The 15,000-nt window shown below is 40.8% G+C and overlaps 2 protein-coding genes across 2 annotated transcripts in view; one reads left to right on the top strand and one right to left on the bottom strand.

Moving 5' to 3' along the window:
• vcana (versican a) overlaps positions 1–2,966 on the top strand; it is a 45,777-nt gene extending 42,811 nt beyond the window's left edge. Inside the window, exons 13-15 of the mRNA XM_076271357.1 lie at positions 199–343; positions 531–713; positions 1,037–2,966. Coding sequence (XP_076127472.1) covers positions 199–343; positions 531–713; positions 1,037–1,170 — 462 coding nt within the window. The 3' untranslated portion in view covers positions 1,171–2,966. The remainder of the gene's footprint in view (positions 1–198; positions 344–530; positions 714–1,036) is intronic.
• Positions 2,967–8,472: 5,506 nt separating this feature from the next.
• Positions 8,473–15,000, bottom strand: part of hapln1a (hyaluronan and proteoglycan link protein 1a) — an 11,308-nt gene continuing 4,780 nt past the window's right edge. The window contains exons 2-4 of the mRNA XM_076270103.1: positions 13,056–13,430; positions 11,438–11,737; positions 8,473–10,791 (exon numbers count right to left, since the gene is read on the bottom strand). Coding sequence (XP_076126218.1) covers positions 10,505–10,791; positions 11,438–11,737; positions 13,056–13,430 — 962 coding nt within the window. The 3' untranslated portion in view covers positions 8,473–10,504. The remainder of the gene's footprint in view (positions 10,792–11,437; positions 11,738–13,055; positions 13,431–15,000) is intronic.

Consider the following 15,000-nt stretch of genomic DNA (forward strand, 5'->3'; position numbering starts at 1 on the left):
TTGTAATTTGTAATATGAGTTCAGCAAATGAGAAAACATAGTATTATTGATTGCTTGATTGTGTCTTTCTTCTGTCAAACTAGACTGAACTTTGTTTTGTCCATACTGTTTTACATGCTCTGTTTATTTGCAAAATTATGAGCTTGTTACAGTATTTTTTTTGGTAACAAAATGAAAACTGTTTATTTTCTCCTGCAGCAATATGAGAACTGGAGACCCAACCAGCCGGACAGTTTCTTCTCCTCCGGTGAGGATTGCGTGGTCATGATATGGCATGAGGATGGACAGTGGAACGACGTTCCCTGCAACTACCATCTCACTTTCACCTGCAAAAAGGGAACAGGTGAGCACTGATGATGAAGATCAATGTAGATACTGAGTTTTGATGTATTAATGTCTCATCTTCTAGTGAAGACTATATTACTTGTATTAGAACTCAAAGATTGACAGAAGATTTTCTTCTGTGGTGTTTTTTTTTCTCAACCAACCTGTTTTTTTTCTTGTTCTTCTTTTATTTCATCTGTTGACAGTGTCCTGTAACCAGCCTCCATTCGTACTGAATGCACACACCTTCGGGCGTACGCGGCCACGCTACGAGATCAACACCCTGGTGAGGTACCAATGCAACAACGGCTTCATCCAGAGGCACGTGCCCACCATCCGGTGCCGAGGGGATGGAATGTGGGACCAGCCAAAAATCTCCTGCATGACTCGTAAGTCTATTACCTTAATTAGTTACCTTACAGTTTCATCCACTGTCACACTGACGCAGGTCTGGTGGGGAGCTACCTATCTTGTCTCCAATTGTTCTTTCATTTAATCAGCACTGTAAACAATACTTTGCAGTACATTAGTCTTATTACAAAGAGTGAAGTATCTTTTGAGTGAGTTACAGCAGAGAAGTGCAATTTATTTTATTTCAAATAGTGTGAAACACCACTGTAATCTATATTTATCTGTAATAAAGAGTAAGCCCTATATTTATCAAACAGTAAATTATAGTAATCAATATCTATATCTATGTATTCCTTTGCAGCATCACACTACCAAAGGACATACCACAGGAGATATAATACCTTCAGCATATACAACAACCATCGAAAGAGGTCTGACGAATCGGCTCGACAGCGCCGCCATGGTGGCAGCAAAAGGAACAGGACTAGGAAATAACAGAGGCCTCCAATTACCCTTACTCCATTCACAACACATGATGGATGCTCATGTGGATGACAAAAAAATAATATAGACAAGAATGAAAAGAAAATGACAGGCAATTCATTTTTCAACCGAGGATGAATTCATAGGCCTTTTGCAGTATTTTTGAACAAAGAGATACTATTTTTCTAAAAGCAACAAGGACTTTTCAAGTACCTGTTTTCCTGTATTATACATACTGAGAGAAAGACTGACCTCAAATTCACAGCTTTTGTATTTTCTAGTGCAGTTATCATTTAGTATGCCCAAATGGGGTAAAATGACAAGTGTTTGACAAGTCTGCCACCTTGCTAGTAAAGTCACTACTATGCAAATATAAAGTTCCAGTGCTTTAAAACAAGTTTAAGGATTTGTTTAACTGCTTCGAATTCAGTGAAATATTCAAAGTTCATTAATAGGGGAAAAAAGGACAAATACTGCCTGTTGTGTTGCATCAGCAAAGAGACTGTTGCTTCACTTCTGCATATGACGGAATACAGTACATCAAACACACGCCGTGTCTTGTGGGATTCACTGAACCCCTGTGAAGAGCTGTGATTAAGTCTTCAACAGCTTCTCCCAAGGCCTTCACCATAACTCACACAGAAGCCAGAGAAAGACTCTACTATGCAGTACTGAAAACTGACAGAAGATGGCTCAGTCTAAGCAATGTTTTTTGCCTTTAATGGAACATGCAAGAAATATGAACTAATGCACCAATATGTTAGAAACAATAGGCTTTGCCAGAACTGTTTGTTCCACTGAAGTGCCTTTACAATAGATGTTATCCAAAGAGGTACTGTACAGTAAACGCCATGGAGCTCTGATGCATGCTTAGCATTTTCTCAGATACATACTGTACATGTAATTCACACTTTTTCTCCTTTTGTTTTTATTTTGTTTTTAATCTGATCATTACCGGTTAACAGACTCACATTCACATTGTACTGGATAATTTATTTCCTGTCAGCAGGTTAATCAAGTCTAAATGTTTGATAAGGACAATGTATGGTCACTTAAAAGAGAATGTACTTTGTGGGACACCCAAAAAGAAGAAAGACTTGAATAGATGCATGTTAAAAAGAGAGATGAAAGTAATTTATTTTCCACGCTGCTCTTTATCTTTTTGTTGTCTTTTATTTTACCTGAAGATGCTGTCTCCTGGCTTTTCTTTTCCTTGCAATAACAAAAATCTAAATATTGATGCAATGTTTGGTTTGGGGCACAGACTTGCATCAGTGAGAATGATGTAGTCAGTTCTGAACGAAAAAACAAGATAAACACTACTCTTGGGGTGGGGTGGTTCAATGGACCAAATGAACAAGGAAGATATACAACTTGGCATCACAGACATTTTGAATTTTGTGTTGCTCAGTGTAAGGATGGTCAGCCATTTTCCCCCAAAACAGATTTTGATTTATTTGTGAAAGAGTGAGGAAGAGGAAGAGTGATTGTTTTTTGTGTTTGTCTTGGATTGTCATATGTGTTTTTATCTCTAAAATGCAAATAACATCATTTCATATTTATAGAATAACATGTTTATTATGCAATGTGAATGTTTTGGGGAGTCATTTGAGAAAAGGTGGAAGGAAAAAAAAATGTTTTTGTACATGCAATTTGTCACCAAAGAAACAAAGTTTATTACATTATATTCTGCCTCCTTGTCTCAATTATTATGTGCTGTATTTTAAGACTCAAGTAACTCAGATTTTGTTTTATATTGTGAGTCAGTTTTATTTTGGAGTCATGCACTGATAAACAATTTAACATTATTCCAATGTGTTCACTGTTTTCTTAAGCAACAGTGTTGAGGCGGCCGACAGATGAGTGAGACGGCCAGTTCTTTTACAGCAATTACATCGATGTCAAACACATTACGCTTCTACGGGCTCATGACAAATGTTTCATGCAACTAAAACTTCATAGACAAATGGAAAAAACATGTCATTTAAGACGCATAAACAAAAACACATGATGTGCAATAGTAAATCCTTTCAGATCACACCTTCTTTGGAAGACCTCGAGACAGCCTCAATTTCAACTAGACTGAAATCAGTTGAGGCAGAGGTGTCAGAAGCAGACATTTGTAATTAGCTGTACTTGTTTGTAAATGTATGCATGCTCTGGATGCTTTCAAAGGGGATTTTCGGTGAGCACTGCATCCACTGAGCAGGATGTGGTGAATGGCATCACAGTATGTTCAGCAGATGGTGTGAATTCACAGGGAGCTGTTGGCAAAGCAACCCAACTCTACAACATATGGACCGTATAGGAGCTCAGTGTAATACAATCGCTGAATGGTGTCCAGAATGAACATAGCCTTTGTATCACTTGGCACGATGCCAGGGATGTGGAAGTGCTCATGACGAATTGAGGAGACATTTGTTGGCACATCCTATGACATTTTTTTTTTTTTCGAAAACCTTCAGTGTGGACGGAACATCTGTTTAGTGGTATCATATGTTGTATTTTTTGTATTATTTAGTATAATGGGTATATTTGTGAGTGTGTGAGAACTCTATGGATACACTGGGTTATAGACTGTGGGAACTCAATTAGCTACACAGCTAATGTTGAGGCATTCATCATCAGAACACAGGATGCTGGTCTGGATGCAATGTGTGGTGTTGTCAAAAATGATGCTAACTGGTGATTGGAACTCCATGGAGTAATGCAAAACATGCAATCAAACTTTAATTTGTTTAAAAATTATGCTCTAGTTTTCACTTTTTTCTTTACTTTCATAAGGGGAATGGGAACACTTGCCAGGGAGTTGTCTTAACAAAACAATGCCTTCATTCAAGGCTCAGAAGAACAAATTACGCACTCCTTGTAGCAAGGGTGCTAGCACCAGTAAGGTTCCCTGGCCACTATAGCAAACAGGTTGACGCAAGGCAATTAACACATTGTGAAAAGAGATGCTGGTGGGCAAGCAAGCGATACCCAAATTACTTATGGGCTTTTTAAATTACACATTTAGTTCTGCGTCATTCATCCAGAGAAGCAACCTCACAAACGCAGGAAACCATCTGGAGGGAAACCACCTTCCTTAATTCTCCCTGAGAACCACTCCAGACCACTAATAACTGTGTAAAATGGGCAAAGTGTCCAGTGACATTCATCAAAACAATGAAGGAGCTGAATGATTTGTCAAGTATGGTCCAGAAACGCTGAGGGCCTCACCCTTTGGACGGGTGTTGTCTGCTGATCCACACCCATAAATAATGATCTGTGTTTTGGCTGAGATTCAGCCTTCATCTGAGTATGCAAAGACACAGATGAAGAAGACTGCAGTCTTTAAATGCCTCTTTGTGAACTGTGCAGCACTTGAACTGAGAAGGCCCTGGTGACCGAAAAGATGTTGTTAACTTAATTAGTAAGTGAATTAAACTTAAACATGCCCAATACGTAATTAGCTGAATAATTAAATGATCTAGGTTTGCATTATGGCTGGTCTTTTGTAATACGAACTGGTCACACTGATGCCCTACACATTTTTTGATTAATTCCCATACAGACATTATGGTGAATTACAGAGCAGCTTCATGGCAGGGATGTCATTTTTTTTTTTTTTTTTAGTATATTTTTTGGGCTTTTTTTTATGCCTTTAATGACAGGACAGTGAAGAATGACAGGAAGTGAGTGGGAGAGAGAGTCGGGGTGGGATCCAGAAAGGACCACGGGGCGGGAATCGAACCCGGGTCGCCGGCGTATGGTGCAGGTGAACAAGGCAACTACAGTACTACACTCTGGGGGCATGTTCATGAGCCCCCATATCCATGCCCCCAGAGTGTAGCACTGTAGCTGCCCTAGTTGTTGACTGTAGCAACTTGAGCAAAGTAGAAGTGTGTGCACGAGGTTTTTCGTATCTATGTGAAAAATAGCCAGAATTCTCCTTTAAGACATTTGGGGTGCTATTTTAACGGTCTAAGCTGAATCTGAAGTGCGATGCGCATACAAATTTAGGGTATGTCTGACTTTTCTTAATTAGCCATGCGTTTTGGGCTTAGCATCCATTAAACCAATGAAAATGACATGACATTCCCTTAAGAGCAAGGAATGCAATATCAAACAGCGTGTTGGTATTTTGACGACAAGTGAGCACATCTCAGCAGAAGGAATCTGCTTGCAGGTGAGACAGTGTATGCAACACCAGGATTCCACTAAAGCTTGCTCCTACTAAAACATGTGTGAGACAAAAAGAGTATAGTCTACAGTACATGCATCTGCACTTACCTATTATTTGAACTCGTAGACAACGACAAAACATAGTCTTACATTTAGTTACAATATTGACTTTCACTATTGACTGACAAGGGGTTACAATCGAAAACATTGCCTAAAAAAAGCAGCACTTACCCCAATAATATTCAAATTACTGAATACAAATCCTAACTCCAGCTTCAAGTTTCTGGGTGTCCACATCTCTGAGGATCTCTGGTGAACTTCTACCGCTGCACCATCGAGAGCATCCTCACCAACTGCTCTACCTACGACCGTAGGCGTGATGAAAACTGCCCAACGCATCACCGGTTCCTCACTCCCCTCCATCGAGGCCATCCAGGGCAAGCGATGCTTGCGAAAGGCGCGCAGCATCATCAAAGACTGTTCTCACCCCAACCACAGACTGTTCACCCCACTCCTCTCTAGGAGGGGTTACAGGTCTCTCCGCACCCGAACCAGCAGGTTCAGAGGACAACCAACCAACTAAGCCCCCCCCTGCCCGATGCCTCATTGCCTGTGCTGTTGAGGTGTCCATGACCATGGCAACCTTGACAGGGACAACAAGGAGGCAGGCTCTACCCCATCCCACCCATACTGTAGTATTCTATTTACTTACAAATGTACTGTACTTATAAATAGCCATTTTCTACTGCTCTTCATACTATTCATCATGCACATATACTATCTTACTACTCTTATAATGTTACTGTTTCCGCACTACAATGGTACTGTTGCCACACTGCACATAGCTGTACATACTGTACATATCTGTCTATATGGTTCATATTGAATATCCATATTTTTTCAGTTTTTCTTAGAATATATTATGTTAACCCATTTCACCCCATCGGTCACAATTGTGACTGAAAAAAAAAAATGTACTTATAAGCCTCTAAAACTGTAACTGGGGAATATCCCAATACTCTTTCAGTAAATATTGAACCAATAGAGTGTTTGTGTGTATATCACTTTGCACTCATATTACATAGCCATGTTTATTCTGCTCTTATATGGTAACTGCTACTGCACATATTTATATTTAATTTATATTACTCTAAACAACCTTCTGTAAACCAACTGTATGCTACTGTCTACACCATTTCTTGACCTGTCTATGCACCACTTGTCTATACTTTGTATATCACTTTGCACTAATCTAATCTAATCTAATCTAATCTAAAGACATTCATCCAAGCAGACCAGTCGTTGCATGGGACTCGTTGCTAAGGTGGTACATTTTGCCTTCTACAGTAAATAACTATACATGACATGCGCCTTTCACTTTAGACTTTTTCTTGGTCAGTGACATTATCATTTTTAGTGATGTTAGAATAGCGATTTTTGTTAATGCACCTGACCACACCTATTTCCATTTGACAACTTGTGAACTCGAGTGCTTGGCGGATAAATTCGTTGGCTATAGGAACAAGACTCGCATTGCGCTTGGCACCATGACCCTAGGCCTTTCACATCCTGACATTTTTTTGAATCATGCTGCTGGGATGAAATGCTCCTTTAAATGCACATTCTGCTTCCCAAAATTATAATTTTTGTCATAATTTTTTAAATGTTTATAGTCTTAGTTACACATGCCTTTCTCCCAGCAGCAAAATGGGTAGTTTTAGCACCTTTGTGCTCCCCTCTGGTGTTATAGCTGAGCACCAGCTGCTGAAGAGTAAATAGAAAAGAAAAATAAGCCTTGACCACGGTTCAGGACTCCCTGTGCACACAGAGGCCTCCACAAAACCTCTTGAAAGCCATACATCTTTTGTTGGCTATTGACCCAGGCTGGATTTGCTTCTCCAAGGTCTTGGAGCACCTGACATATTTTCCACATTAGGGGACCTGGGTTCTCACTTTACCAGCAGAAGCGAGCGAGCTCTGTGTCCACTGTTCAGGGGCAAGCGATTTACAAGAGGATTATGTAACATGCCGTGAAGGCCTGCCACATGAAAGGTGTGTGCAATGCTCAGGCTCGCCTGATGACTTAAACATGCCAACTTACAAACAGATGTGTGCACAGTTGCCATTCCTCACACACATACAGTACACACACACACACACAGATACATACACTCACACATACACTCACACACACACACATTGACACTGACACACTTACTCACTCTCCAAAAAAAAGCTTTCATAAAAGGTTGAAATTTTATTGTATTATAACTCTCTCTGTGAAGTTGTTGGCACTCACCACATCGGGCCATCTCGTGAAACCCTCTGTTTAATATTTTCTGATGCCTCAGATTCTCTGCAGCCTTTACGTCACCTTCTTACAGTGTGGTGTCAGTGATGCTAATGGTGAGTTGCCCTAAAGGCAGGTGCCCCCCCCCCCCCCCTCTTCAAATGGATTGCAAATAAAGCAGATCATTTAAACTGCAAGACTTTCCACTTTACAAATAGGAAAGATCTTCTTCTGCTCCTCTCTGTGTCAGTGACGGAGTGCACTGCTTATGAGATTATTTCTCCTGCTGTTCAAGAACCATCACCCATTGTGGTTCTCTTAATTCGCATAATATCTCATAATATGCATTTGAATTTCATAACGCTAAGAGGCTAAGTCCAAGTTAACTTTTTTTGTTTTGTTTTACAAGCCATAGAGTTGCAAAGGCCTGACAAGGGAAGGGAAACATTTCCAGTTGTGTTCCATCATGGGCAGCCGCCAGGAATCTGCTCGTTGTGGGTGCTGCGATGTTGGATTTGCTGTCTAGCTGCTAACAGTTATCATACTGAACTAATTAGGCAGGGTGGTCTCAAGTGTTGCTCTGGTTCTAGTTCTACCACAGTGTGGTAAACTGTGAAGGGTTCTGATCAGATATACACTGATTCCTTACACACCATCCAAAACTCCTCTGTTCTGGAACATGAAGTTACCAGTCGGCTTAACAGTCAAACCACCCTTCGCACAATAATGATCACATAAATCAGACCTCTTCAACCCCACTGGCATAGTATCCACCCAACAACCACACCAACACTGAAGGATTTAAATGCAGTCATGATGTGAGAGGGAGGAGGAGAATAAAACAAGTTTCATAACTCAAGTAAAATTTAAGGCTTTTATTTTCTGTTTGGAGCTGGGATCAAGTAAACATAATTTGGATGGCATTTGTACTGTTCTGTGTACATAAAACAGCATGTAAAATTGACCTATGGGCAATCATCTTTGTGGCTTTACAACTGAAATTGATAATGCAAAATGCAGTGCTTTAATGGCAAACTCAAAACCAAGCAATCATATAACAGTACTATATCCCTGTCACATGGAGTAGGCAATAGGGGATGTTTGAATCAAATGTCTTTTAAGCTAAGTGTCTGACCTGTTCTGCTACACATTGTGTGGTGATAGCTGTGGTTATAAGAACAATACAGGAAGGCTTTAGTATTGGTTTATATAGAGATGGTTTAAATGTTTCATGAGTTGCATGTTTCACGAAGATGCAAAGTCAACTGTTGAACAGTTGCTAGTAGCAACAGCACTCCAAAAAGCATGGCATTATTGCAATCATTTTATCGTTTTACGCATTACTGATGAAAAATATCTCAGAAATGAAAATCAAATGTTATTAACTAACTGTAATGTTCAGCATTCCCTTCTCTGTCTCATGACTCAGTCAGACTCCGCGTTTTTCCTTTTCTTTAAATCTCTTGTTGTAAACTTCAGATAGATGAAAGCCAGTCAAATGGACCACCAACAGACACCTAACAAAAAGCTCTGTGTAAACTACTGAGAGTCTCCTGCGACTGGGGTATGAGTCGATGACTGACATGGCGCTAGAAACAAGGTTTAACCCAAACGTCTTTATGCACTGTTGCCCTTCAGCAACTGGGTCTTAGGTAAAATGCAAGTGCCTACCACGTGCATAGTAAGCCCTGGAACTATGATGCAGTTTGTCATGGGCATACAGCTGACAAATATTTGAAAAACTCTCTATTTGGGGATTTGTTTTTTTCCTGTCTTTGCAGCAAGTGTCCAGTGTTAAGGTTGATACAGCTGCAGATGGTTTTTTTCTGTACATACAATACATAGTGTTCTGTCATGGGTGACTATACATGCCAACTATGAGACATTGTCAATTCATGGCAGCTGTGATGGTTATACAAGCTAAATGCTAACTACTGCTTGGACAGGTTTTTTACTAGGTTTTAGTTTGAAACAGCCAACTATGGCTCTAAACTCAGTTTTGAGCATTCAACTTGGGGCGTCCATGCAATGCATTTATGAGGCATTCTAATATAAATCTATGTATGAGGACATGTAAAAATGTAATTACACAATACAAAACAATGTCACAATCAAAGAACACAAGAAAAAAAGAATAAAAAGTGGCCATACAAAGTAAGTTTTCAATAGCTAGAGGGGAAGTTACATAGGCATAAAACAGATACTTGGTGACTATGATTAACCATAAAAGAGGAGGAAACAACTACTTATCAACACAAAGGCAGAATGACACATACATTCATTTTATATTTCAAGCAGATAAATCAAACACATGATCACAGTTTAAAATGTTCAAGAGTACACTGAAAAGCTGTCAAAGGAAAATGGACATGAGCCTTGTGAGTGACAAAGAAAGAAAATAACAGTTACAGACCAGACCAAAATAAAAAAAGAAATTTGGATTTCAGTCTTTCCAATCTAGCAGTGGCTTTTTAGATTTCAAAGAAATAAAATGTGCTTCAATTAATTACTCTGACACATTCACAGAAAATAATCATAGCTAGCCTGATGTGTCTCAATCCACTATCATCCCATTCATCTACCACTTGAGTTGCATAGATGTACCAAATATCCAATTGTTTGTGTTTATTCATATTTCATGAACTTTCAATAACTTTTATGCGGTTTACCAATGTATATGTGTGGAATGTTTCAGTATATAAAGTATCTTTTACAGTATCTGAGGTTTATTCTCAGTTTGTATTTATAATATAAAGGTTATCACAGTTTGGTGGAATAATGCTAGTTCATGCTAATAGTCCATTGTGTACTAAAACATGTTTTTTTTTTTTTTGTTGCGTCTATCTCTTTGGTTGTTCTGTTCGAACCTTGACATATCTGGGTTACGAGTTCTTACTGGGCTTTGTAGCAGTAAACACCGTAGAGCTTGTGCTTCTTGTCGGGGAATCCGACCATGCGCACGGCGGCCTCCGTCGGGCTGCAGTTCTTTCTGGGGTTGGCGATAGGGTAGCGGACACTACCATCGGCCAGCCAGCCGGCGTCGCAGCGGTCATAGCCCTGAAGCTTCCAAGCGGAAAACATGTGGCCCACCTTGGCAATCTCGGCACTGTCATTCCGGCAGGCTTGCACGGCCTCATCGAATGTCAGCTTGTCAGGCTGGACCAACCAGTAGAAACGCCCTGGGGATTTGAAGAGAAAAGGCTGTGAGTTTGTGCGTTCTTCCATGTCAGCAGTATGTATTTAAAGGGGATATGTGTGGCTTTTTTTTAACTTCAAAACATTGAAGAAATGCTCTGTGTTGCCCAGATAACCACCAAAGTTGGTGCTAAACAGCTCGCGTCAGACCATTTTGGGGCGGTACTCTGTAATTCAACTTTGTACCTCAATGTAATACAATGCAAGTCAATGGAAGAGTGCCATGACAAACATAATCATCAAGACAACTCAAATCCAACAGCATTCTATACGCACAGCCCCTTCAATGACAGAACTAAGAGATGACACCTCAGACACCACTACTACTAGGACACTACTTGTGAACTAGAGGAAATTCCCCTTAGTCCAGAGGCTTAGTGGGTGGAACATATTTACCACAAATAAGCAACCATGGGCATGGGACCTACAAGTATGTTCACAATTCAACAGCATTACCAAGCCAATCAGCCATCTGTATTGCTTTTTGTCTGCCACAGTGACCGAATAGACACATATGTTAGCGAGTTGCAAACATTTCTACCACATCAAACTAGTAGGGCACAGGGATTGAATAAGATAAATGTAGAGCTGAAGTGGTATCAATTTAGGTGATATGCTGGCTTGTGCTACCTGTCAGAGGCCCACTGAAGCAGAAGGCATCGAAGAGGCTGTTGGACTTGTCACGAATGCCGTAGTTCCTGACACCAGCGCTGGCCTTGCCGCCGCAGGGTTCCCTGGGCTTGGTGATGGGGTACTGCACGGAACCGTCGTTCAACCAGCCGGCGTTGCACCAGTCCAGGCCCTCCTGCCAGGCATCGTACAGCTGCTCGAAGGAGGCCAACACAGAGTCCTGATCCAGACAGGCCCTCTCGCCGTCATGGAAGTTGAGGTTGTAGCGGCCAAGGCGAGGGTAGTACGGGTACACGACACCTGAAGAAAGCAAAAGGGATTCTTTACCAGAGGAACTGAGGAGTAAACACCTATTGACTGTGAAGTTTGTGATGCCCCACAGCCATACAGTGCGACTTAACATGCAAGAAGGCAAGGGGACTCTTTGTGACAAATATATTCAAATGTTGTGGCTTGCTCAGTTAAAGAACTGTCAAAACAGTTAATGATAAAGTTACTCTTCCCTTTATGTATTCCTTAAACTGTCTTGTGTATAGTAGGTCTAGTATCAAGGGTGAGATTTGTTTGGGAATGGGGGCAAAATTTGGCCGGCTATTCAGCCACTTCAGCACATTTTGCCTTCTCCACTGTGAGAAACACAACGACTTGATTCAGTTACATCAAACAAATCACTACCAGCTTCAGAGATTTCCATTGTGCTGGACAACGATCTCATGTTAACAATGGCTAGTTGTGCCAGGCAGCTTTCATTATGCCCAGCAATCAAAATTCTCCCTGTTATAGACTCCTTTTGTTAGCCCAAAGCCAAGTCCGCAAGGGCGGTCTTGGCCCAGATGGAGCATAGAAACCACATACTATTACAGTGTGCAGTTTGTTACTGCTTTTTATAAAAGGAACGGCCTATGCTTGTTTTATAGTTATGTAAATAAGGATGGGTATGGGGGGAAAGTTGAGTAGACTGGTGTTTAATGTGGCTTATCAGCCCTTTGCTAAATGTCCTTCTGCTTATTGTTATTTAACAGACCTCTGATGTAAATAAAATTGAGTCATTATAAAATACATGAAAGACAAAATGATGTGCTTTGGTCTAATGCCCTATAAAAACAAACAAACAATAACTAACAAATAATAATCAAAAAGTGGTGATCTCATATGAGGTTACACTTTAGAAGTGTCACCAGTTGTGTTGTATAGCAAGCTCAAATGTTCCAAATTGAATTTGACCAGACATTGCCAAACAATAAAGGGCCATTCCCACTATCGGAATATGGTAACTATAATGACAGCAAAACCAACAGTTAGTATGAATGACAACATCCACACCGCATATTATAATGATAAAGACATGAAGAAAGATATTGTTGGGTATCACTTTCAGAGTGATTTTAAGAATGATGCAAAGCTGACAGCCAATGACAATCATTAAAATTTCAGACATAAAATTCTTTGACATAAACTTCATTTTCTTATCGGTGGTCAGAGTGGATGTTCATATTGTTATAGTAACAGTTGTCTTTATAGTTATCGTTCCTAATGTGAATGGCCCTTAAGATAGTATAATTTGTTTTCCATTGCCTTTTGCACTCAATTTTACGGGGAAAAAATGAAGGCCTCTTACCCTTGGTGTTTTGGAATTCCACGGTCACCTCCACAACATTGTCGTCCATGCCATCAATGACCTCGCACTTGTACTTGCCATAGTCGTCCAGGCCCGCGTTGGTGATGACGAGGGTGGCGTCATTGTCATCAGCTTCCCGCAGGAACGCGCGGCCCTGGAAACTCCCGTAGGCCTTCTTGTGGAAGCCCATGGACACGAACACATCACTCTCCTGCGAGAGGTCCTGATTGTACTTGGTCCACTTCACCCTCATGCCAGAGCTGCCAAAGTTGAAGCCAAAGGTGCGGTGCAGGCGGCAGGGCAGGGTGAGGTTACCTCCTCGGTTGGCGACGATGCTGGGAGAATCGGTGATGACCTCGACATCTGGAACATTTTCTAGAACATAACAGACAGCCTTTTGTTAAAGGGCTGAGCTGTGGGGCAAGGATGTTCAGAGTAATTTGTAAATCCTAATCCCCCGACAGTGCTTTCTAGGGCTAATTTCTGAGCAAACAATAAAAAACACACAGTATGGAGAGCATGGCTAAATAGATGTTTCTTTTCTTTCATTCAACGAGGCGGTTCAAAAGCAGAACAAAAGAGTCATTGTGCATGGTGGGAGACTGATGCAAGCCATATAAATCCAATCATAAGGCGGCCAGACCAGCCAAACCTTTAGATCCACGAACAAAACGACTAAATGGTGCCGTCTGCCCATGTGCACATTATTGGAAAGCTATGGGAAATTATAACATCTGAAAGTGGTTAAAGCCCCATTATTATCTCTGAGGAGGTTCTCCCAGTTACCTGTGAGAAAGTCCTGGAGGCCCGGGGATTTGCATCATATTCCTTTTTTTCCAGAGAACAGCTTTGTCAGAGAGACCCTTAGCGGAAAATACTCCTGTCATCAAAGCTCCCTGTTCATTCCGTACAAGCCATTACACTTCCCCCTCTCCCTGCGCCCCAACTCTGGTCAGTTTGCTTAACTGTTGCCTAGCTGGACAAAGAACTGGCATGTCCTCCCCTTACTTCTTAATGCAAGTCTTCTACCTCCTACCTCTTTTACGGCACGCACAGCACAAGATCTTACTTCAAATACCAGATTCTGCCATATCATTAAGTTGGATTAACTCTTCCTTTGTTCATTCTGATTGGACTTAAACATGGCTTTGGCTTGTTTCCTCTCCTGGAGACAAAGAGACATTTTAAGTTAAGAGATTATTTGCTAGGTTTATGTGTAGGAATTTCCCTGATGTGAGGATTGCAAGCAGGCCATATTATATTTTATGGACATACAAATCATTATTCCTTAAGCATGTCTGCTACACTGTTGGTTTTACTTGACCTCTGGGGTCTCAGAGATTTCATGGCCCACATATATTTGCTGAAAACCAGCCAAATACTTAATGTCATAGCCAGTTCAGCAACACATACGCATCATCATTGTGGGGTGTAAAATCTATTTAATTTGCACCATTTTCTGTCACAATAGACAATTATGTACACACACTGAAGAATTTTCAAAGGACAAAGATTGTTTCCAAATAATTTGCTATTGGAGAAATTGTTGAGACAGCATTTATTTGCTTAGGTTTGCGAAGTAAATAGTTGGCCCTGCCTTTCCCTACTGAGCTAGCACAGTGCCGCCTATTACGTATGAACCTGTCATCTTTATGTGTTTAATGCGTCCGATGAGATGTGGAGTCATATCCCTGGCCGTTCTGAATCTGAATTTCACAATCTTGCAGTTTCTCTCTCTCCCCTACTCTCTCTCTCTCTCTCAGTTTCTTTTTTCTCTCTATTTCTCTCAGTTTTTTTCTTTCTCTCTATTTCTTCCTCACTGTCTCCAGGTCTCTCACTCTCCTCCTCGTGTTTCTCCTGTTTCTTCCTCCTCTGCCCCCTCTCTCTTTCTCTCTCTCCCTTTCTTTCTTTCTCTCTCTCTCTTTCTTTCTCTCTCCCTGCCTCT

This window comes from Alosa pseudoharengus, unplaced genomic scaffold (assembly GCF_046254945.1).
Source record: "Alosa pseudoharengus isolate Yale_2024_CS ecotype anadromous, Long Island Sound unplaced genomic scaffold, YU_APseudo_1.1 YU_APseudo_1.1_scf_6, whole genome shotgun sequence".
NCBI lineage: Eukaryota > Metazoa > Chordata > Actinopteri > Clupeiformes > Clupeidae > Alosa > Alosa pseudoharengus.